Source organism: Marmota flaviventris, chromosome 9, assembly GCF_047511675.1.
Source record: "Marmota flaviventris isolate mMarFla1 chromosome 9, mMarFla1.hap1, whole genome shotgun sequence".
NCBI lineage: Eukaryota > Metazoa > Chordata > Mammalia > Rodentia > Sciuridae > Marmota > Marmota flaviventris.
In genome coordinates, this window is record NC_092506.1 from 86,280,850 (window position 1) to 86,307,871 (window position 27,022).

At 32.9% G+C, this 27,022-nt stretch overlaps 1 protein-coding gene across 1 annotated transcript in view; it reads left to right on the top strand.

The window, feature by feature from the left end:
- The window catches only part of Cntn5 (contactin 5), a 755,408-nt gene that overhangs the window by 253,939 nt on the left and 474,447 nt on the right, over nucleotides 1-27,022 (top strand). The window contains exons 4-5 of the mRNA XM_027930609.2: nucleotides 7,074-7,197; nucleotides 7,315-7,490. Coding sequence (XP_027786410.2) covers nucleotides 7,074-7,197; nucleotides 7,315-7,490 — 300 coding nt within the window. The remainder of the gene's footprint in view (nucleotides 1-7,073; nucleotides 7,198-7,314; nucleotides 7,491-27,022) is intronic.

Here is a 27,022-nt window from a genome sequence, read left to right on the forward strand (position 1 = left end):
CAACAGAATTTTTAATTTCCACATAATCAGAAATAGTAATATTTTGTTTTATAGTCTTTGCTTTTTGTATTTAAGTATAAACCTTTTTTACTTTGATGTTTTATCCATTTCTTACTTTAAATTTAGATTTTATTTAGGTATTTGAATTACTTAAAGTAGTTTAGCATATAATATTAATGACAATATCATTTTTTTCTATTTTCAGAGAACTGTTTATAAACTAAGATAAGCTACTGTTTATAAAACAACCTTTATCATGTTTACAAACACATTTTAAATTCTTTAATAATGAACTTTTTAACATATTTTGTTAGATTTATTACTAGATTTCATCAGTTTTCTTCTCTAAGGAGACAGTAGCATAGTAAACATAGTTGTCTGTAGTCTGAATCTGTTAAATCTGGTATCTAGAATCCCATGGTTCTGTTTCTGTTGCCTGATATTTTCTGTTAGCTCTTGCCCATATGCTCTTGTCCTGTATTATGTGGTGGATAGTGCATTAGAAAAATTACTTGTAAAAGTAGCTAGCTATGTGGTTAGGGAAGAAACAACACCAGAGAAGAAAAAAAAAAGAAAAAAGAAAAAGAAAGAAAGATTTGTTTATAATAAGCCAGTGTCTCCACATTTTTTTACTTTTTTTAGAACATTTTTTCAATATCCCATGCCTCCTATTGGCTAGATCCAGTTTTCTATATTTGATTCTTCTCTGTTTTGGATTTTACATATTACATGCAAATTCATTTTTTTTTGTACCTGAGATTAAACCCAGGAGTGCTTAACCACTGAGCCAAATCCTCAGCTATTTTTTAAATATTTTATTTAGAGGCAGGGTTTTGCCAAGTTGTTGAGGCTGTCTTTGTAGTGGTGATGCTCCTGCCTCAGCCTCCCAAGCTTCTGGGATTACAGTGTTTGCCACCACCCAGAATAACTATTCTCTTACATATTATCATCAACTATTCTTTTATTGATTATCATTTACATACTTAGAAATTTCTCGAGTATAAGGTTATTTAATAATTTTATTTTTTCAACATGTCATATTTGCATGCTTACATACTTATTACCTTTGTTTTTATTAATTTTACCTTTTAAAAAGCTGTAAAATTAATATTGAATTATATTTTCACTTTTTAGCATCTGTAGTCATGATTTCATCTCTGTGTTCACTTTCTTAGCGAGGCATATTCCTTAATACTGAGAATAAGACTGTCTTTGTATGTTTGACTATTTCTTTATTATGTCTTCACTCTTTTTTAAATTTATTTTAGTTGTAGATGGACACGATATCTTTATTTTAAATAGTTTTGTCATGCTGAGGATCAAACCCAGTGTGCCTCACATGTGCTAGGCAAGTGCTATACCACTGAGCTACAACCTCTATCTATCACTTAAGAGGCCTTTGCTCTTAAGTGATAGATATTTAGCAGGGTGTAAAATTTGAAGCTGACACTTATTTTCCCTGAATACTTTAGTTATCTTCTTTAACCAAGTAAGAAGTCTGTTATCAATCTAATTGTCATTCCTTTGCAAATGGACTCTCTAATGCAAGTTATTTCTTTTCTAATTCTTGGTGTTTTGCATATTTACTATGTAGTTTCTAAAAGTAGACTTCTTTTTTATCTTCCCAGTACTTGTGCAGCAATCTGGAAGGAAAGATAACATGTTTCTTTTCAAATGTGCAAAAATTCTTCTTTTCCTTCAAACACTACTTCTGTACTAAATATTTCATTTTTTCCCTTTATTAATTATTTTTAGCAGAGTGGGTATCTGTCATGTATATGATTTTTGCATATAAGATATATTAAATGTTGCCCTCCACATCTTTTAAGTATCTTTAAATTTCTTTAAATAATAGAACTTTAACCTTTAGAAGTTTTAATACAACTTTTAATATAACTTAAAATTTCTAAGTGGTATTACATAGGAGAAATTTTAATCAGCTATATTTGATTTCAAAAATGGTTCCCAATTCATCTTTATATTACTTATTTTTTACCCTTTTTGTGTTTCATAATTATAATCCACTTGGTCTTATATGCCTTTTGATATCCTAATCATATTTATTTTCATGTTTTGTTTTAGGCAGGGTTTTAAAATATATTTCATCTGGAGTAAATTTATCATTCCTATGATTTTTTGTTTTTATTAAGTTTGATTTGCAACACTAGAATTTCTTATCTACATTGTAATTCTGGTTTATTTTTCATATATCTATGGGATGGACACATTTTAACTTATTTTCTTTCTCTCTTTCTCCTCTGTGCTTACCTCTTATGTTTAACCAATTTGTGGTCACTGCCACCTGGTCCCTAGTACTTCTAGATCAGAATAAGTTTAATGGCATTTCTGAAGCACCTGCCCCCACTTCAGGATACTGAAATTTAGTAACTAAGCTCAGGAACATCTTGACTTCGTTCCTAGTCAGGAAGCTTTTTCAGCCTACTTTTATCTTCCTAATTATACACTATTTAATGTAACCGTAGCCTCATGTGTTTGGTTTTTGATATGGACACAGCCACAAAAAGCACATTGATATCTATTATAATTGGCATGTCAGAGGTATGCACATGATTCTGTAAGAGTATAGAAGAGGGTCATCAAATATAACCTGTTTCTCCTGAGAACAAGACTGTGGTATAGTTGTTAAGTGTGAATATATCTTTATTTTGTCTTCACTCTTTTTTTAAAAAAAAAATTTAGTTGTAGATGGACACAATTCCTTTATTTATGTTTATGAGGTGCTGAGGATTTAATGGAGTGCCTCACATGTGCTAGGCAAGTTCTATACCACTGAGCTACAACCTTGGTCCCTTGCCTTCACTCTTAAGTGATAGATATTTAACAGGGTGTAAAATTTGAAGTTGACAGTTGTTTTACCTGAAAGTATTTTCTCTCAGGAGAAACTACACTGAGAAAATGATAGTGGATCTAAAATATTAGATGTAGAAGTACATTCCAGATAGAACCAATAATATGTTCAAAGACATAGTGCCCAGCAAGAACACAATGCCTTATATTTAGGGAACTGTCCAAAATATGCTTGTAGCAAAGTGTTAATGACTGTCATGAAAATATAGAGTCATACTCATTAAAGAGTATAACATTTTTATCCAGGTTAACAGAAAGTCCCCATTAAGCCATGGAATACTTTCACCAGTAATTGCCTGAGAGACCTCTGAACATCAGACTTAAAATAATAATAATCACAATCACTTCCATGGCAAGAGAGAAGTAAAAACTGTCAGTAGGAGGCTATCACACTTAGAAAAAATAAAATTGCCTGAGAGAAAGCAGGAGCAATAGGGATAAAGAGAAGATAATCTGTCTCTCTTGTATACTATTGGAGACTCTCCATATGGTTTTATTTGGTCAAGGCAGAAAGTGTGTGCATTGGTTCTTCTAAGTGTTTTTAGAAGTGATTCTTATAATTGTATCAGACATGATAATCTGATATTTTTCCTAGATTATATTGCTAATATGCTTAGGTCACATTATATGAATCGGCTAGGCAGGACCATAAATTAAAGCGAACTGGCAGGTAGAGTTGGCTGGGACCCGGCATTAGACATAATCTTTGTGAAAATGAGCACAGAGATAGGTTTTAAAGAGGATTTAAGTCTGAAATGGCAGGTTTAGAATCCAGAGAGATAAGATAATGTCAGGTCATGATCTGAGAAAACAATTAAAAACAATATCATCCCACTTCAAGAAGCAAGGCTTTTCTAGGCAACCTGGCTATAGGAATCTCAGAATAGTTGACATTTAAAATGTTTTTGCAGGAAGGGAATTAGAATCCAGGAAGCCTATCAATAAGTGGAAGAAATTTCAAAAGGAATCAAAGCCAGATACTAACTTGATCCTAGCACAAGCCTCTATAAAGCACCTATCGTCTCTATGACAAAGTAATAAACCAGTACTGCAGAAAGCACTACTTGAAGAAAGGCACATGGGCCTCTAAGTTGAAATTCACAGGAGCTTCAGATTCCTGTTCAGGAATCTCTCATTGGAGACAATTGCTAGAACCCAGATAACTTTAGGTAGGGTTAGTTATTTTTTGTTCATTGCCCTAGCAGAATGATTTGCTCAAGGTGTAACACCATTCCCCTTAGAAACGTTTCTGAAATTCGTGGGAGTAGTCAGGTTATCTCAATGATTAAGGGTTGCTACTTGAATTTAGAGAAGGGACATGAAGAAAATTAAATGAACTATACCTGGAACTCACAGGATTCTTGAATGCCATGCCAAACATACTCATGAGCGAAAAATTTTTTTTTTCTTTTTAATTATTTGAAAAAAGAATCCAACTGGTATTAAGTTATGTGCAAGTATTTTTAAATATAATGAATGTCAGTGCAAAAACTAAATTATAACAAGGTTATATTTAACTTTGTTTAGAGCCTTACCAAGAATCAGTGACTACTTAGAAAAATCACACAACTCAACACTAATGCTGCTCATGACATTTGAGTCACCAGTACCACATACCTGAATCATTTCACATATGTAGCAGCTGCATTCATGGGGCTTTGTGAAATGAAAAAAAAAAAAAAACACAATAAAACAAATTCTTGATTTCTTTATGAATTCTATTACACTGGATCTTGATAATTTATATTTAATTAGATACTATTTTTAATTTATTTTTCTTTCATTTGTCATTGATTTTTAAAACATTTTACATGGAAGTATTTTGAATATTAATGCACTTTTAATATAAGAAAGTGAGAACATAAAATATTATTAAATGAACTTGAGAAGTAGTAGATAGCTGTAGAGCACTTTTTTATCAATTCCATATTGTCTTTCTGGGCTTGTTGAGATACTAGACTAGTGTGGATAGGATTGTTACTAAGGCTCTGGAATAAACAAAGGAAAATGAGTTGTAATTAAAATGTGTTCAGTTTATGCTATTTTATATGATTGCCTCCAGATATATGGATATAGATTGTGATTTTATGATTTATAAGGGTAATTTGAGCATCTCTAGTTGATGCTACTCTCTGTTTGCCTCCAAGTGCTAACTCCCATTGTCAGGGCCGTCTTACCCAACATTTAGATGATCCTACAGCATATCCTGTTTCTCTGATGTAAAGCTAAGGAGAAATACTAGAGTGTTAAGGAGAGCAAGATATAGTCCATGCTTGTATAATTATGTCAAAATGGATTCCATTGTCATGTATTACTCAAAAGAACCAATAAAAAATATTTTTTTTTAAAAAAAAAGGACTAAGAGAATAGTGTCCAGAGTGTATCAGTTGCCTTTCTTCTAGGTCTCCTTTCACATTTTACCTGAAGATCTATTGTCCTCTAATCAGATGTTTGAATCCTGATTAGCTGTGTGCTTTCCCTGTGGAGGATGAGTCCAATACCTCTGAGGCCCAAAATTGGTCCAAATATAGAGGATGGTGATGCCATATGAGTTTCACCAGGGGTTGAAAAAAGTTGTTCTTCATATTATGAGGAGATGCGGATCTGCTGGTCTGAAAATGGCTCAAGTAAAAAATGAGTGGGCATGGTTTTCAACGTAACTGATGGTGGGTAGAGCTGGGATGAGGGTTCCTATGTGGACTGAGGTTAGTATGGTGTGAACTCGCCCTTCAGACTCAAGGGCGGGGGTTCTCTCCTTATCAGTTTGTCCTGAGGTGATGCAAACGGGAAAAAGCAACTGATTGGACGTGAAAGCTGTCAGTAGTCAGCAGAAATGGAGTCAAACTCTTAGGTAGGTGAATTTGTAGTAAAAGTCAATCACACAAAAATATATAACAAGAATGGCAGCACTCATAAACAAAGAGGAGGAAGAGGAGGAATAGTAGCAGTAGTAGTAGTGATAGTGATATTCAAACTCAAGAGCTAGCAGTCTTCGATCTGTTTTCCAAGTTGTAGTTTATTTGCTAGGATCCCAAGTTCAACACCAGCCTCAGCAACTTGGAAAGGCCCTAACCAACTTATAAAGACCCTGTCTCAAAATAAAAAAAATAAAAAGGGGTGGGGATGTGACTCAGTGGTTAAGCACCCTAGGTTCAATCCCTTATACCCAAAAAAAAAAAGAAAAGAAAAAAAAAGTTACTTTTCCCAAATTCACAAATCAGAATTTTACAAATCCTAAATCTGCACATGATGCTCTGAACTTTGACAAAGCTGCAAACTGAGATGACCTGCTCACATCCCCAACACCATGCTTGCTCATCACTTCTCCAGCAAAATTATAAAACTTAAGCCTAGGCTGCTATATACGGTTCATTTTTATTCCCACTTTTTCTATGAAGTTTTTACTACTTTCAAATTACCTTTATAATAAGACTTCTAAGACTATGAACTAAGTAAAATCTCATACATGGAATGTAAAAGGAAACACACTTAATTGTTCTTTCCACTCTTCCCCTTTCTTCCTTATACCTTTTCTCCTCTGATTTCCTTACTGAGTACATGAATCTACTGGTGGAACACTTAATGGTTAATGTTTTGACATATTAATTAATTTTTATGACATTTTGGAGGACATGTCTCATTTCTGGAAAACATGTTTATTTGCATTACGTCAAATTTCCTTATACTTTATCATCATTAGCATTAAGTAGTGCTTGAGCAAATAAGTGAAAAGAAAGAAATATACAAGGAATGCATGTGGACCAGCATGTTTATATGTATAGCATTCAGTTAGTGACACAATATTAGTTTGTTACTTTTCTTTGTTGTTATTCTTAAGATTCTAGGAGTTTTATAAACTTTTAGCCTTTTTTAAATGTTTATGTTTAATAATTTCTTTAGCTCTACTTTGCAAGATGTAAACAAAATATATGTTGAAAAAATATATAGAAATGTTTGAGATATTTGTTTTTCTATTGCATATATCATAAATTTAAAATATTTTTGGTGGATAAAATTATTTTTAAATCTCTACAATTTATGAAAAACAATGTAGTTATACATTGACTATTATATTAGTTATACCTTCTTTTGAAATTTGTTGATTACAAAGAGCAGTAATCTTGAATACAAATATAGTGAGGTGGAGAACAAAGTATCTTGCTCTTTTGAGGAATTATGATGTGCATCTTTTTTGGTCCTTACAGAAAGTGTGGACTACGGGCCAGTGTTTGTACAAGAACCAGATGACATCATTTTCCCAACTGATTCTGATGAGAAGAAGGTAGCATTGAATTGTGAAGTTCGTGGCAACCCAGTTCCCAGCTACAGGTAGATAAAACAATATTTATCATTGCTCGTTAATCTGAAAAAATTCTCATCAATGAGATACACTCCCATGGAGTATCATAATATCTTAGATAATTTATCTTCTTATTTTTTCCTAAGATGGCTTCGGAATGGAACAGAAATAGATTTGGAAAGTGATTACCGCTATAGTTTGATAGATGGCACCTTCATCATAAACAATCCAAATGAAGCAAAGGACTCTGGTCATTATCAGTGTTTAGCAACCAACACCTTTGGAAGTATTCTGAGTAGAGAAGCCACACTTCAGTTTGCCTGTGAGTAAAGTATATGATTTTTTCCTATATGTGGTGTATATACATGTAGTTTTAATTTTTAGCTAAATTAAAGCTTAAGACTGTAAATTTTAAAACACTGCTGAAAACTATGGTAAGGATTAGAACTATGCAAACAATGTACTTTTTCCTGAAGTAGTTTGAATTTCCCAAAAATATTTGCTTTTTACAAATTACTCTGATACATTAGTCTGTGAAGTTAAAATTCTATGTATTAAAGAAGATAAAGTTTTAGAATTCAACTATCTTTTGTAATCTGACTTCTCTACTTTTCAAAAATATCTATTTACTTGCTTTTATTTTTCTACAATGTCATAATCATTATTCTCTATAGACTCTTCCAAGCATAAAATGGCATATTCTAAAAATTCTGCTTAGAATTATATGATCAAAGAAATGTTTCTGAAATGTGAATATTTTAGATTTTTATTATAAAATTCAGTGTGTTAATTTGTGAACTGAATAAATAGTACCATATATAGTTTTGTATATATATGTGTGTATATATGTATATTCATGTTTATATATATATATTCATGTTTATATATATATATATATATATATATAAAGTTTTATGTATATATGCACACAGACTCAAACATATGTACATATATGTGTATGTGTATATATATATATATATATATATATATATATATATATATACATACATATACATTCATGTGCCACATAACATTTTAATCATTGATAAATTGTGTATATGATGTTCTCATATCACCTTGTGATATCATAGTTTTCTTAGTCTGTATAAGTACACTCTGTGATCTATAATGTTCACAGAATGGCAAACTGTCCTGCTGATGCATTCTACAGGTTACCCCATTGTTCATCAATGCATGTATATATTTGTGTGTTATACAGACATACACACATATATGTATATACATATACATGTGTATATTTATACACATGTATATATATATGTGTGTGTGTGTATATATACATATATATATACATTTAGAGTGTCTATATATAAACATTTAGAAATACAAACATATTCATATATATATATATATAGTAATATAAATATTTTTCTAATATAGGTCATATACCTAATTGATTATATTAATTTCTTAGAAACTCTTAAAATATTTCACATTTGAGGAGGCATTGCACCAAAGTGAAGATAGGCTACCAGATTAAAAAAAAAAAAAAAAAAAAAAAAACTTTGTTATATCATTCTGTGGAAAGTAATCCTACTTAAATTTAAAATTTTTAAGATTATACAGAGGAAAGGCCAGTAATAATTATATTAATACATGTAATTGTATTGGTTACATTATCATAAAACAATTTTTAAGTTAAAATTACACCCTGAAGAATGCAATAATTTATTTTCTCTAAATATTCTTTCTCAAATATCATTTTTAATTAACCTAGAATCCAGGCACACTGTTAAAGTGTGAAGAAGAAAATAAAAATCAAAGGGTTGATAACAGATATGGTTTGGAGACTACTGAGCTAGGTCCTAGGAAAATCTAAATATTATCTTTTAAAGTAGACATGAATAAGGACTTTAGTTAGGGGCATTTACAAATACAAAAAGTACCAAAATAGCAACCCAAATACATTTCTTTTATTTTAAAAAACAATATGTATTTTATCACAGACCCTATTATTTTTCAGAATGCACCTAGTAAACTACTATAAAAAACAAAAATTCTTTCTAATTGCTCCACTGTTCATCAGCACAGCATTTTCATGACAGATACAGCAAGTACAAAGAATATGGTATATAAATATTAATTGCTTAATCTGATACAAGTATATCAATTAGCATAGCCTACATATTATGTGTTTCTATTTGGATACAGCCAACCATGCCAAGTATTTTTATGCATGCTTTAGAGCAACAGTCTGTTTTCTTTGATGATCAAAATGTCCATTTTGCTGTGATTTCCTAGCCTTCCTGTCTTGAATATTGACAGTTATCAAATACCCATCCACTTTTGGAGCATGCACTCTGGCACCTACACTTACAGATACATAATCAGGCATGGAAAGCTATAATCTATTCAACATAAATCTGTCCTCAGCTTCTTTTAGGACAGTATTTTCATATTTTTAAAGTAAAGATCATGGTCAGCAGTATCTGTGCATCCATTGGTTGGGTCTTGTGACCCTGCGCCTCCATTTCAACCCACCTAACTAAGGGGATGCCTTGGATATGAAGTATTCCCTGAGTTAGGTGTTCCTCAGGGTGTTCCTGGCTGAAGGGGACAGTTGCTTGCTTTCTTTTGTTCGTTCGGTTCTTTTTTTCTTTCTTTGTTCTTGCCATTGTTCTTTTTTTTTTAAAAAATTGTTTTAATTAGTTACACATGACAGTACAATGACCTTGACATATTATACATTTGAATCAGATGGGATATAATATCTCATTTTTCTGAGTATACAGTTTGCAGAATCACATTGGTCAAGCATTCACATATATACACACAATAATAATAATGTCTGTTTCATTCTACTATCCTTCCTATCTCCCCAACCCATCCCCTCCCCTTCCATCACTTCTCTCTACCTAATCTAGGGTAACGTTATTCTTTTTTTTTTTTTCTCACATCTTCATACATGTATTTTGTATAACAATGAGGGTCTCCTTCCACCATCCATGCAATTCCCTTTCTTCCTCCCTTTCCCTCGAATCCCTCTTTCCTATGTAGAGGTAATCTTCTTCCCATTCTCTTCCTCTCTTCCCCATTTTGAGTCACCCCCCTTATATCAGAGAAGACATTTGGCATTTGTTTTTTGGGGATTGGCTAACTTCACTTAGCATAATCTGCTCTAATGCCATCCATTTCCCTGCAAATGCCATGATCTTGTTATTTTTTAGTGCTGAGTAATATTCCATTGTGTACATATGCCACATTTTTTTTAATCCATTCATCCATTGAAGGGCATCTAGGTTGGATCCACAGTCTAGCTATTGTGAATTGTGCTGCTATATACATTGATGTGGCTGTATCCCTGTAGTATGCTGTTTTTAGGTCTTTGGGGTATAGTCGGAGAAGAGGAATAGCTGGGTCAAATGGGGGTTCCATTCCCAGCTTTCCAAGGAATCTCCATACTGCTTTCCAAATTGGCTGCACCAATTTGCAGTCCCACCAGCAGTGTATGAGTGTACCTTTCCCCCACATCCTAGCCAGCACTTGTTGTTGTTTGTCTTCATCATGGCTGCCATTCTTACTGGAGTGAGATGGTATCTTAGAGTAGTTTTAATTTGCATTTCTCTGATTGTAGAGATGATGAGCATTTTTTTTTCCGTATATTTGTTGATTGATTGTATGTCCTCTTCTGAGAAGTGTCTGCTCAGGTCCTTGGCCCATTTGTTGATTGGGTTATTTAACTAGTAAATGAATTCAGCAAAGTGGCAGGATATAAAATCAACACCCATAAATCAAAGGCATTCCTGTTTATCAGTGAGAAATCCTCTGAAAAGGAAATGAGGAAAACTACCCCATTCACAATATCCTCAAAAAAAAAAAAAAATACTTGGGAATCAACTTAACAAAAGAAGTGAAAGATCTATACAATGAAAACTATAGAACCCTAAAGAGAGAAATAGAAGAAGATCTTAGAAGATGGGATGATCTACCTTGCTCATGGATTGGCAGAATTAATATTATTAAAATGACGATACTACCAAAGCACTATACAGATTCAATGCAATTCTGATCAAAATCCCAATGGCATTCCTCACAGAAATAGAAAAAGCAATTATGAAATTCATCTGGAAAAATAAGAGACCCAGAATAACAAAAGCAATTCTAAGCAGGAAGAGTGAAACAGGTGGTATCACTATACCAGATCTTAAACTATACTACACAGCAATAGTAACAAAAACAGCATGGTACTGGCAATAAAACAGGCTGGTGTACCAATGATACAGAATAGAGGACACAGAGACTAACCCACAAAACTACAACTAAGCATGCACTGGAGAGAGAATAGAATCTTCAACAAATGGTGCTGGGAAAACTGGAAATCCATATGCAACAAAATGAAATTGAATCCCTGTCTCTCACCATGCACAAAAGTTAACTCAAAATGGATCAAGGATCTAGGGATTAAACCAGAGACTCTGTGTCTAATAGAAGAAACAGTAGGCCCTAATCTCCATCACATGGGGCTCGGCCCCAATTTCCTTAATAAGATACCTATAGTGCAAGAATTAAAACCAAGAATCAACAAATGGGATGAATTCAAACTAAAAAATATTTTTCTCAGTAAGAGAAATAATATGTGAGGTGAATAGGGAGTCTACATCCTGGGAACAAATTTTTACCCCTCACACATCAGACAGAGCTCTAATCTCTAGGGTATACAAAGATCTCAAAAAGCTAAACACCAAAAAAAGTAAATAACCCAATCGACAGTTACTTTCATAGGGGCAGGGACGTCTGCCTTGGATTTACTTCCCTACCTAGACTCTATCATGTTTATACTTATAATATTTAAAAAATCAACTCCTTTAAATTTAGCATCTTTTAATTTTTTTAACAGTTAATCATTAGAAAGAATGTAAAAAAAAATGGGTGGTAGAATGAATGAGGACTTTAATTCCCCCTTTTTTACGTCTGGGTTGGAGTGTGGTACTAGAACATTCTGAGAATTAGAGGAATTTGGAGAGTTGGAGACAAGATGAGGTAGAAATTTAGAGAGGAAAAGAAAAAGGGGGGCTGGGGTTGTGGCTCAGAGGTAGAGCACTTGTCTAGCATGTGTGATGCACTGGGTTTGATTCTCAGCACCACATACAAATAAATGAATAAAATAAAGGTCTATCAATAACTAAAAAAATATTTAAAAAAAAAGAAAAAGGGACTTCCAAAAGAGAATAAGAAGAGTCAAAGGTGAATTGAGATTTAATAACCTGATGACAACTTTGCTTTACATCATAATTTTCTTAGGTCCTAGCTTATAGAGAGATGAGAATAGACTCACTATTTATTTTTGATAGAATATTTAATGCTTGAAGAGACTTTGTGGAGAAATACTCAATGCTTTTGACATTTTAAATCTGAAATCATTAATCCTCTATATCCATCATTCAGTATTTAGCTAATAATTTAAATATTTATTACAACTAGCATTATAAAACTAAAATATTTAATAAATTATATAATTTTAATACATATTTAACCACATTTTTCTAAGTGTTAAAATTTTGTTTTTAATAGTACATTGTAGTTATACATAATATCAGGGTTCATATTGACATAATCATATATGTATGGTATATAATTTGCTCAACTTTAGTTCCTAATACTTCCTCTTTCTGTCCCCGCCTCCCTACCCCGTTAACCCTTCTCTACTCTACTGGTCTTCCTTCTTTTTCTTCATAGTTTATTAAATTGATGCTTTATAGATGTACATAAAGGTGAAATTCTCTATGATATACATGTACATATACACTGTGATATACATAGCATATTTTGTTCAATTTCATATCACCTTTCTTCCCTTTCTCCATCCCTCCTTCTTCCCTCTCTATCCCGTTCCTCTATACCACTGATTTTCCTTTTTCCTAGGATTCCCCCTGCTTTATTTTTCTTGTTTGGTCTGTTTTTTTACATATGGGAAAAAAAGACATTCAACCCTTGACATTGAGTGTGGGTTATTTCACTTAGCATGATGTTCTCTCCTTCCATTCTAGCAAATATCATAATTTCATTCTTTATTATTGAGCAAAACTCGATTGTGTGTGTATTTGTGTGTGTGTATGTATGTATGTGTGTATATGTATTACATTTTTTTTATCCATGTATCTTCTCATGGGCACCTGGGCTGGTTCTATAACATAGTATTGTGAATTGCACTACTATAAATATCGATGTACCTCCATCACTATAGTTTGCTGATTTTAATTCTTTAGGATTAAATACCAAGTAGTAGGATAGCTGGGTGATATGGTGATTCAATTCCTAGTCTTTTTGTGGATTCTCCCTACTGCTTTCTGGAGGATTTGTACTATTGCACAGTCCCACCAACAATGTATGAGTATACCCCACATCCTTGCCAACATTTAATATTTGTATTATTTTGTGTACGTGTGGTCCCAGGGATTGAGCTCAGGGGCACTCGACCACTGAGCCACATCCCCAGACCTATTTTATATTTTATTTAGAGATAGGGTCTCACTGAGTTGCTTAGTGCCATGGTGTTGCTGAGGCTGGCTTTGAATTCATGATCCTCCTGTCTCAGCCTCCCAAGCTGCTGGGATTACAGGCATGCACCACTGTGCCCAGCCTTTGATCCACTTTGAGTTGACTTTTGTGCAGGGTGACAGATGGATGCACTGATAGATAAGTAAATAAGTAATTATAGTACCAGGAAACATACACTTTATATCAAACTTTAAGATAATGTATCACAGAAAGTTTTATAATTATTTTGATAGGAGGAAATATTTCTGTGGATTTCCTAGTGGTTGGTTAAACCAAAGGAAGGAGAAAATTAATTAAAGGACTAATTTCCTCCCACTTGTTCAAAGGTAGAAAATTTTTTCTTGACAAATTCTCCTAGAAATTTCTCATTTGAAGCTTCTTATAGTGATCTCAGCAACATCCCTACATGGGTTCAGTAGCAAGTTTAATTAGCCTGACATGAAGCCAATCTATTCTTTAACTGTAAATAGACTGTAATTAGGAAGTTATTCACTTAATTCACTGATATATTTTTTTTTCTAGTTTTGATTTTAACAACTAATGGAGTGAGCAGTTGCCATGCACCAGCTCAGCCCCTTCTAACATATCCCTCTCATTTTAAATGTCTACCCATGAGGATCTTTCATTTTAAGTTCTCCCTAAATGAATATTTATAAACATGGTTCAGCTTAGTTAATGTTAATACTTTAGTTTAGCATTAATAAATATATACCTCACAAGGGTATAGTAAAAATTAATAAGGAGGAGAAGTTATGTTTGTGAACTTATTTTTAAGTTCAGAAAGAAAGACATAAATACAGAGTGAAATGTTCTTGCTAGAAATGATTGTTGCTGGTTTATCAATAAGATTATTTTTGACAAAACATATTTTATTCCTGGAGCTTACTTCATCATGAGGATAATTTCCTCACCTAGGGTAGTGATTTCTCTTCAGTGACAAGGAAGAATACACCATATAAAACTTTGTCATTCTATTAGCTTATTACCATGCTGATGAGAATTTGGAATTGATAATGTGACACTGCACACTTTTCAAACATCCTTCAGAAAGCCAAAGCTCTTAGCAATCTCTCCGAAGTTGGGGTTTTTAGAAATAATTCATGGTAGGAAGTCAAACATAAAATGAATCAAGAATAAAATCTCCTCATTGCTGTCTCTTGCTTCAAAAATATCTTTATATGCAATCCTTGGTAAATTGATAGTTCATATCTAAATTTGAACATATTGCTTTTCAGAGCATTTAGATGATTTAGATCCAGAATATTCCATTAGTTTTCCTTGAAGCAGTTGATTAAAATAACCTCCTTAACTCTTTGAGAGATTATATGACTTGTAGACTTTGTATTTAAGCCCTTTAATTTAACCTTTCATTTTTCTATAAAACTCAAAAATTACTTCTCTGGCTTTTTCATAACTTTTTCTCCTACAGTAAAATTGACCTTAGACTTTAAAACCACATTTTACCAGTCTTTAACATCTAATGAAATTATTTGAATCATCACTGACTCTGGAGTATGTCCAAAGATTTATTTCATTACTGTGTGAGGCTTTGTCTGTAATGACTTTATTAAGTCAATTGAATATTAATCTGAATGAAAGAGGCACAATGGTATGCTCATGTGTTCACCAGTAATAAGGTTATCATCAAGATTTGTTTCAAAATAAATTGTTTATAATTTACCTCCCTCCTGCAAAACAATTCTTTTGAAAAAGAAATAAAATCACTCACAAAAAGTTATTTTTTGGATAGTTCTTCTAAAAAACAGTTTATCTGGTCATAATTGATATAGTAACTATAAATGTATAATTCTATGGTAAATTGCAGCATGGATTATTTGAGACCACAAAGTGTTTTTTTTAATTAAAAATGCATAATTTTGTGCTATATGTTGTTGAGAAGGAAGCAAAGTAGAGATCTGTGATGGAATATACTTAAATACTTCTATCACATAAATTATAGTTATAAATATTTATTGAAGTTAATATAAACAAGTACTTTCATTAAAATTGTACTAATTGTCCATATGTGACAGATTAACCCCTAACAACATGGCTGTAATTGCCTGGCTTGGCACAGGGTATTCTTGTTTTTAAATCTCTGTTCCCTCTTGTTTTTGGAAATGGAGGAGATGGATTCCTCTATCAAGTTAAGATAAACAAAAGGAAGAGACCAGGATTGAAGACTAAATAATTTTCCAACCCTTACAGCTCAAAGGCATGTACTTAACGCATTGCCCTTACTCTTATCATTGTGTCTTTGGATATATTCCTTAGCACAAGGGATTCCAAGGCACAAAGGAAAAGAGACACTTTAAATTTTACTACTACTCTCAGGTTAACATTAAAAAAATAGCATCTCCATCTCAGGAGGACATGTAAGCCTGTTGAATATTAAGATATCAGTTATATACAAAAGAGTACAAATAGAGAGGCAGGTATAGAACATGAGTACTTTCTAAGGTCATTCTAAGGTCATTTTATTCAACAAAATATCCTTCCTTTGAGGAATAAATTGGAGCAGAATATTTATTACTTGGCCTGGAGCTTTTGAAAATTTAATTTCATCGGAATAAAAAGAACAGCAATTATTATGACTTGATGGTATTACCACATCACGTGGGATCATTTCTACGTTTCATGTATATGTATATATAACATGGAAAGATACGGGAATGTACAGGCTTGTGTGTACATTTATTTTTATGTGTGCATATATCTATGTATATTCAATAACAAAAAGACAAACATTTTCAACATTGAGTATTTAAATGGCAGGCAGAGTACTAAACACATTTAGTGTTCTCACAGCAGTATTATGAAGGCAGTTTTATTATTGACCTAATTTATTAATGGAAAAAGCTCAGAGATGTCAAGTTGTTTCTCCAGTCACACTAGTAAGTGATAAAACAGAAGCTTCAACTCAGACCTAACTTTAAACTTGGTACTTAGAATGCTTACAATACTAACCATAGTATGCATGGCATTTTTTTTTTGTTTTGCATGTCTGTAATTAATTTATATCTAGAACAGTTATTCAATCTGTATTCTCTCTTGGTTATTTTTCTAGATTTTTGGAATCCATAGTTAAAAATATACATCCTCATAAAGCTTGAGACTAGCGAAAGCTATACAAATCTTCTATTTCATATAAATTTTCAAATCTAAGCTACTTATCTCTCCCCTGAACTACAGAAAAAGTACCTACCTGAAATGCCAGCCTACTTTTTCTATTTCCTAATATCTTTCTTCTTCATTCAGCTCTAGCCCCAGTAAGAACTCGGTATTTTATAATGGAATGATCTATATAAAATATATTTCTGTCCACACTGCCCCTGCATAAATCTCTGATGGCTTGCTATCCCTGCACAGAGGGTTGTGACTTACTCTGCAGAGTGTGCACAATACAATCAGAGGGCTTCTCTAGAAGTGTGTGTCCAGGAGAACTATGAACAGAGAGTCAAAGAACATCATTTCAATCCTTTAGGTAAAGAGGACTTGAATTCCCTCCCTATAGTGTGTTCCAAAGAAAATGAGAATGTGAAAATGATGTAATGAAGTGAGAGGGTAAAAAATGCTTCAAATATGATGACATCAAGACTATACATTTTGACCAAGTCAATTGAACAATTCATAATGCTGCTACATAAAGCCATACAGAAAATTGAAGCAGAATATTTCTGGGGAAATAATTTTACGTTGAGGTAGATTTATTCTAACTTTCATGAGGAAGTACCTAACATTTTAACATACTGGTTGGTGATTAGAAAAGGAAATTAGAAATTAGTCTCCAAACACATTGAGATAGAATTCCAGTGGAGTTTTAATTTGCATTTCTGTAATTGAGATTCCATCTCACTCCAGTCAGAATGGTAATTACCAAGAATATGAGGAACAATAAATATTGGTGAGGATGTGGGGATAAAGGTACTCTGATACATTTGTGGTGGGACTGTAGATTGGTGCAACCATTATGGAAAGCAGTATGGGGTTCCTTTAAAAACTTGGAACGGAACCACTATTTGATCAAGTTATCCCACTCCTCAGTCTATACCCAAAGATCTTAAAATCAGCATACTAACGTGAAACAACCACATCAGTGTTCATAGTTGTTCACTTAAATTTCCAGAAGCTCCAGGCCAAGTAATAAATATTCTGCTCCAATTTGTCAGAAAAGGCCTTTGGTTTTTGAGACATTTGGAGAATAATTGCAGTAGTGATTGGGACAGAAATCAGAATCCAGATAATTGAAGAATGAGTAGTTACACTGGATTCTGGTCCTAACTGGAATGAAGAGAAACAACAGAATTTTGTGGATAACAGAGAGTAAAACCCTGGTGATTTTTGGTAGTAGAAAGAAAGGAGTCAGTACAGATCTTGAGGCTTAAGAAGCTAAATTGAAAAAGTGCCGCAGTCTGGCTGGGCACAAATCACGAGCCACTGAAGCAGGAACAAACTTTATTTCTGAACTCCACCAGCACGCTCCACACACGCTCCCGGGAACTCCTCCCGAATGCCACACAGCTCCTCCAGGAACCTGCAGCCAGAAAAATCCTCCGGAAATCCCTCCTCCTGCACTTCCCCAACCAATAGGAACTCTCTGGGTATCCCCGGGCATCCCCATGAGAACTCCAAAGTAGCGTGAGAACTGCAAAGTAGTGGTCAAGGTGGATAGTAATACCTCGCCTGTCAATCAATACTATTGGCAAAATGCCAGGGGCCATTCCGACTCAGCTGTGGCTCTCAGCAAAGAAGTCTAACTGGTAAAATGAATATCTCCTTTCCAAGTAAAGTGTATATATCCTCTAAATTTGTGTCTTACAGAGAAATTTCTGTCTTATCAAAAATATTCAGTATTAGAAATGCTATGTCAAAAAACATAGAGTGTGGGCTCATATCTTGACTTACACTTACAAAGGGTCTTAAAACCAGCTCAAACACTATAAAACTTTAGAATTGTTTTCTTATTCCTTTTAACCTTATTCTGTATCTTCTAGAATCTTGAAGTATCTTTTTAAATAAAATGCAATTATTGCCTCAGGAGAACAAAAAAACAGTGTACTCTTGCTCATAATTTTGTATGTCTGAGGAAAGAGTATTACATGGTGGTTTAATTCAAACTGAGATTTTTCCCATTCTAAGAATGCATAGGAGAGGCAAGAAAATAATTTGATTCTCCCCAAACAAGGGTGACTAATGATCTTGGTGATTCTAAGAAAATCCTCAGCACCTGTGATTTCATGGCCTCAACTCTTATGTGGGCTTTCTACAGTGATTTGATGATTTGTTTTGAGTCAAATGTAGTAATTTTTGACAAATCCTGGGTAACTGCTAGAGTTTCTCATAGTAAACTCTTATTAGTGGGCTTAGGTATCTGAGACAGAAGGTTTTTTAATAAAATGTGTCCTCAAATCATTGCAATGACAGATACAATGGCAACTGATGCTATAGGAGTTTATGCGGAGACTCAGATTAGAATGACTCTAACATCTTTCACAGCTTTTTAATAATATCCTCATACATGGAACATTCAATGTAGTCTAAAAGAAAACATAAAATTATGCCTGTGAACATTTATATATGGTTCTTAGAGTCTTAAGTTTAGACCCACATGCAACCAGAATGACATTTCTATGCCAGAGTTATGTCCTGTACATTCTGTGAGATTAAAGGGCAAGCGTGGAGTTTATTGGGGCATGGAAACCACTTCATAAGCCATTAAGTCTGCCTCTATAGATGCACATTATTTATACAGAGTTACTATTCTTCAACATCCTCACTTTTCTACCCAGGGGACACTAGTCTGATTAGCCGGACCTTAATACACCTAAAGTCATCTAATCCATTCCAAAATAAGGTGCACTGTCCTAAAAATGGTCTTAAGCCCATTTATTATTTACACTTAGGCTTTCCAGTTTTCTCTATAATTATCAAGCAATATTGAACTATCTACAGTATTCGAATCTCATTTATGATACCGTATCTGTACATGTCATATTCTGCCTACTTTTTGATATACCATCAAAAAACTTACCTCTATCACTTTCTCCAAGTTCTTTATTATATCGATTTCTTATGTTGCATTCTTATTACTTAAAACAATGGCTAAAGCCAATCTAACCACTATTTTTGTTGTTGTTGTTTAATACCTAACCCCTATCATGGAGGTCCATTTTCAACATTCTGTAAATGCTTGCACAACGAAAGAGTGAATTAATAAATATCTCTAGCAACACAGTACCCACTATCTTGCAAAAGAATCGACTTCTGAGTCCTATAAGAGGAATGATTCATTAAGAGTTTCATACAAAGCCATCTTAAACAACTGCAATTGAGAATCAAAATAAATTTATGCAGAAAGACTTTATAAAGTCCCAAATAGATATTAGTTAAGGTATTATTACTATATTTGAAATTAATATTAATAACTATAAATAGTGTTAATGAATGCAAATAATGCATCATTACAGGTTTTGACAGTTGTTTAAGTTTAGTCACATATTTTTATATTATTTTGCTACTATTGATAGCATATTTTATATTGCAATAGATGTTCAAGGCAAAATAGGATATCTCAGAGAAATATGGAGTAGTCATCTTTTACAAAAAGTGATTTTAGATGCAATCCTGACTACAGATAGGGAAAATGCTCACTGACTTTCTTTTTAAAACATGATTCTAGAATTCAGGCAACATCTCTCTATTGATCCTAGCAAAAGTGAAAGTTTCCTATTCATTTTATAGACTCATTGGGTTGCAAACTTAGAGTCAGGATATAGTGACAGAATTTATCAAACAAAGCAACAACTTTGCTCTTAAGTTCTTTGAGAATGTATGTGGAAATACTCTTCTATTTCAGTTGTCAGCTCCTAATGTGTCTACCCAGAGCCACGGTCATAATTCATGTCAAAAATCCAGAAACAATAATTTACTCTATCAGTTTTTTTTAAAAAAATATTTTTAAAGCTATCATAAAATGAAATTTTCACCTCCTAGCTCTTAATAAGTGGATGAATTTAGAGAATTGTATTCCCTAAGCTCACAGGAATTTAAGTAACATTTTCAAAGTATCACATCTGTCTCAACAGAATAACCAAGAATATGTCTATAAACTGTCAGTAAAGAACATCAAGTGAGGTCATTCATATCAGTTCTGTTTTCATAAGCATAGTAAATCTTCCACCTTAGAAATCACAGCTGTAGCAGACTTATTTGAACTATAATTCATGAAATTTCAGAAACAGTCATTAAATACATAAAATAACCAAAAGCGTAATTGCTCAGACGGAACTAGAATGTTAATTAGATGGAAACTCTTAAGTCTCTTGCACTAGTCTGCCAGCAGGTCTAGAAAGTTTGAGTTATAACTATTTTCTAGATTCCACTAAAAAACACTAAAAACTGAAAAAGCTATCAATGTTTTCTTAACATTGATTTTTAAAACACTCTTGAAAAACAGGATTGTATATTTTTCTTTAAAAGTATTCTATAGCAATTCCCTTGATAACATTTTTTTTACTTTTTAGTTTTTTCAGAAGTTATATCTTTAGGTGTTTCTATGTTGTTTTTTTTTTTTTAAATCTTAATGAATTTACCCACTTTGGGAAATGAACAGCAACAATAACAAAAAAAGGCTACCATTTTTCATAAAAATTGTTTTTATGATGTTATTTTATCAATTTAAATAGTGTATCTTATATGTTAAAGACATTTATATAGTATTTGTTTTTAACAATGTAAACATTTTTAGTATTTAATGACACTTCTAGTAATTGTTAGGATTTATTAAGCAATTATTATGTGCCAGACACTAACGCAGACTTTTTGCATTTATTCTCATATTCATTCACAAACAAGAATCACCTAAGTTAATCATCATTAATGATTAAACATTTTGAACAATAGGAAACTGTCTGAAGGAGTTAACTAGCTTGCCTAAGGTGACAGTTTAAGGAAAATGAAACTGAATTCCAATACTTGTTCTACCTAACTCTAGATCCAGATCTCTTTATAAAATAAATGAATAATATTCCCCTAATTTTCATAGAGTTTTTTCCACATGATGTCTCATTGACAAACTGAACAATCCTGCAGTTATGCTTAGTAGCCCTATCACCTCTACTTTTGAGAGCAAACAATTGAAATGATAGAGGTGATATATTGTACTGTGGTCCCTCAGGTCAGATCAAAATCAAACTTAATCTGTGAAACACATCTGATGAATGGATACATCTTCAAGTCATCCTTTTTTGAATCTTCAGAATCATACAAGGCTGATCTTTGGTATTTTTATTTTTTTCACAATGATTATTCCAGTACAGTGCCACACAGAGAACATGAATGTTGACAGCTTTTGTTCTGACATTATATTCCATTAAAGCAATGAATAGATTCATATCTTGTTGAAAACATCATATGGGTTTCACTAATGTTCAGATCAGACTCAAAACAGCCCAAATTATAAGGGAGAAAATATAGACATAATTCATGTAATTCAACTATCAATGTCATCAGGTCACACTTAATTAGGGTCTATGTCAAGACTGGGGAGATCAGCAATAAGGTCTACCTGGGTCTTCCAAAATAAGCACAGTATAGCCTAATGCAGTTATGCTCACCTTTAGATCAAGCTATTTTCCACATCTACAGTTTATAGCTACTATTACTGTTGACGATAAACTGCAATCATTTGAATAGCTAGTAATATTAAGAAGTGTTTTTCTATTTTCAAAATTAACATTTAGGAAGCAAGCTTTAACTGCAGTCCAAATTTTATGACCCAAGTTTCCATGTTTTGGAAGTGCAAGTAATATAAAATTTATAATATTAATCTAATTGCATGTAGTATATTTTTCTTAACATGGATGATATTGTAAATATGGATAAGGCTAAATGAACATTGATGTATAAAACATAAAAATTAACTGTCAACCTAATCTTGTTTATCTTTACAACTTGGCATCTCTACATCATTTGGAATATGAGATTTTCCTTGTTGTTGTCAAATACATTTCAGCATTACAACTAGCTAAGGAAAAACAAAATTTAACAATGCACGCATTTTTACATGTTTTTTTTTTTTAACTAGAAATTCCTTTTCTTGTCCAGAGTCCATTGAAACTCTTGTGTCACAAAGTGATACCTTACATCTTTGTTTATAACAGATGTTACTTTTATTTCCTGTGGCCTCTGACATGGAGATAAATTATCATCTCCCTATAAAACTATAAAATGGAATTGCTTTTCTTCATTCATAGATTATACAGACTTTGTAGGCCTATCTCATTTCCAAAATTTACAACCTTGTACACATGGGGGAAAAAAGAGCAAATATGCTCATGTACATTTAATACAACTCTACTAAATCTAACTTTATTAATTGTATCTTTCTTTTAAAGTTAAACTGAAGTTATACTGCAATTAGTTTGCAAATATTTATTCATTAATTATTAATCATGCAATTTTTCCAATGGAGAATCACTATTTCACAAGGGCAGGAAAAACTCAAGAGCAGTCAGGTAATTCAATTGTTTATTTCTAAAGTATCTTAGAGAAAAGTATCTCACTCGATGTTCTGCTTTTGCATAAATATACTAACTCATTAGAAAAATTTCCACCTCCTAAGACCTCATTTAATAAGTGAGTTGCTATTTCTCAAAGGCATAGTAAAACCATTTAAGTTAGTTATTTAATTTACCTTAATGATTATAGATTCCAAAAGATTGATATGGGGATGTATGTACACATGTGTGTGTTTGGCTAAAAAGTTACTTTGATTATATGAAAAAAACCTGAATACTCATCTAGATCTTAAGATTATAGTGTCTTTTTATAAAATATTAATGTTAATAAAAATTAGGAATCAACATTACCTTAAGAAAAAAATGGAGGGTTTTGTTTGCCATCCTCTTCCTTGTGTTTGGGATAGCATATCTTCTTCTATACCATCTCTCATAGTAAAAGAAAAGGTAGAAAACAAGTTAGCAATTTTTTTTCAAAGTGGATCTTATTTCAATGAGATAGCAAAAAAGCAGGCATTTTGCTATTTTTCAAAGTTTTAATTGGTGTGTTATAGTTGATTATAATTGTAGAATTTATTCCATATTTGTCCATGCACACAATACTAAAACAGTTTGGCCAATAACATTGCCCAGTATTTTCCATTCCCCTGGTTCTTTTCCATAAGATCTTCCACACCTTTCTTTTGCTTTTTCCTCTATGACTTCCTTTAGAAGTACAAAGTCAATGGGAATTGAAGCAGTTGGAAACACACTGAAATAATCATGGGAAACAGTTGAGAAGTCTTCAAGTTGTTACAGTTTTCAGCCACATCATGTTCAGCCATTTTATTTGCAGAAAATAAGGATAAAGCAGGTGTACTTGTCATCTAAGACAGCATTGTTGAATATAAAGACAGTATTCCATTAGAGAAATGAACTGGAATTTACTATACAGGATATCAAGAAATTGGGAACAAAACTGTGTTTTTAAAAAGTTGACAAGGAATGGATAGTGGAATTCACAATTTCTTAAGGGAATGGTGAGATATACATATTAAACTATATATTTGGTGAAAATGTTTTGATTCTTCAACAGTAGAACGTATGGGTATTCTTTTAGCTTTGTCATACTTTTCCTTTTTGCCAACAATTTTCACCAACATTGAAAACTATTGACCATATCTAAATTTTGTATATAGTCCTGAAGAAATAGGTTTAAATTTCAGCTTTATGTAGACGATAGATCCTTCTGAATTATACCCACATGTCAGTGACAGGGATCCAACACTTCCCTTTTATCCCATTTGATTCACTAGAAATTCCTACTCACTCTTAATAATGTCCTTACAGAAACAGGAGGCATTCAGAAGCACAGTAGAAATATTTACTATTGTTTGTTTTACCCACTGCCTGACAATGCAAGTGTAGCCCTACCTTGACATTTCTATGTGACACTCAGGTCTCTAGTGCTGCTTCATCCCTAGATTAGCCATTCACCTTAAGTGTTTACCAGTTGGAAAGGATTTATTCTATGTATCACATTACTAAGGTTATTCCTCCATGATATCTAAATTCTCTGTATCTTATCCTATATCTGCTTTCCTTGTTTCTTTCCCTATTGTTGTTTTCTACTGCAAATAGATGTTTTCAAGTTTTGGAGATTTTTCATTTCTTTCTCTCTCATTCCCTGTCCCCCATAAACTTATAAACTAGGTCATGCACTGTCATAAGTTTTACTATTATGTTTATATAAAATATATCCTTCTTTAGTAAATCCATGTTTTCATAACTTTATTTCATATCGCTAGTATCATATTATTTATTAAATATCTCCTTTAGCACCACAGTTCTCATTCATCCTCCTTCCATAAAAACCTACCTGGCTTCTGAATTTCTCTTTTGTAAATTATGTTAACAGTAACAAACTAGTAAATTTAAGATCATCTCTGATTGCTTGTCTTCATGACCTTTAATTATTCCTTTAAATTTAGTCCAAGTTCAAGAATTTTCAATTTTCTTTACTTTCTTTGCCAATGTTCAGCCACCTTAGTTTAAGCCTCTAATGTCCCCTTTATCTGTACTAAATGATAGCTTCCTGAACATTTTTGTTCCCTCCACCCATCTCAACTCACCCTTGTGTTCCTAAACCTCTTCTCATGACTCCTGCACTCTGCTAAAAATCATCCTATACCACTAATAAAAAATAAGGACTCATCCTCTCTTTCCAGACATCCTCTGCTTTGGATGCACAGGTACTATTCATCGTAGCATCACTTCCTTTTTCTGCCTCCTCTGCATACACTTATCTGGATGCCTTATTTCTAAGGCTACTGACAACCTCACTCTTCCCAGTTATAAACCACATGCTGTGTTTCCCAATAAAGGGTTTCCTGATTCTTCCCATAGTGATTTGACCTCACTCTCTCCTTAATGACAAATTCGTTGTACCCTGGTGGTATGACTTGAAGTCAAAAAATCTAGGTTCAAATGTAACCTGCTAGCAGAAAACCTTGGGTAGATTTTTTTTTCTTATTTTTTAAAAAGGGAATTATTAATACCAGTCTCTAAAACATACATGGGAAAAGAAACATGAGCCTATTTCTTGATCTCTATGAATTAGAGGATCTTTGTTTTGCTCACTAATGTATCTCAAGGGCCACAAACAGTACTTGACACACAGGTAATTCTTTAATCCATTAGATACTATAAAATGTTTATATTATTAATCTTCCAGTACATCATAGTTAGCAATCTACTCACCCTCCTACCCGACAGCAATGGAATACCTACAATGAACGAGATGCTGTCCTGCTGTTACTGCTCCTGCTTCCAAGCCCTTTTCTGTCTGTTTCGTGTTCTAGGCACTTAGAATTTCATCTCTAGCTTTGTTCTCTCCTGATTCTGCACATGCTCCTTGGATGACACTACCACCTTTGGCCTTCACCTTGATAATGTGTTCCTGCTACCTGTAGTGCTCATCTCCTGATCTTTGCAAGTCTCCTTCTCTCACATCATCACATTTCAGCTCTAATATCGTTTTCCACAAAGAGTCCTTTTCTGAACTCTATTAATTTTAAGAATTAACTTATTTTTCTCTGATGTGTGTCAGGATGAAAGTAGTTACCTCAGAGTTTTGGGAAATTGATATTGCATTAACACGGTAATGGAAAAAGGCAATAGAATCTTTTTTGTGTTCATAAGAATTCACATATAAATATACATATGGAAGTGTACACTCTTCTTTTGAAGCAATTTCATATAGTGCAATTATTGTTTAGCACACTGAAACATAAGTGCTTCAAATATTGCAATACTATTTCCAAACCCTTAATAAACACGATAATGGGCATATATGAAAAATCCATTAAATTAATAATTGAATATCAGTTACAGGAAGGGGAATCAGTTGTCTCTGCTTTGATTTATATATCAAAAAATAGCAATTTGTCTTAAGAACTTTTATTCTCTTGAGATTTGCTACAAATATCACCATTACTTTCACATCTTCTCTGTAACTTCCTTCTCTGTATGCTTTATTAGTGCACCATACATTGCCACATTCTAACACTTTTTGTATAGAAAATGTTCATGTCTCCACTATAAGATTATAAATGCCTGAAAATTTTGGGAAAAATGTTTGAATTCTTAAGAATAAACAACAATCATGGGGACATAATAAATGTAGGGGATTAGCAATAAAGTGTCAGACACCTGAAAAGGAATCTCAACACACACACACATACATATATATATATATATATATGCATAGTTAGAAATCCACTCACCCTCCTACCAGACAACTATGGAATACCTACAATGAAAAAGACGCTGTCCTGAC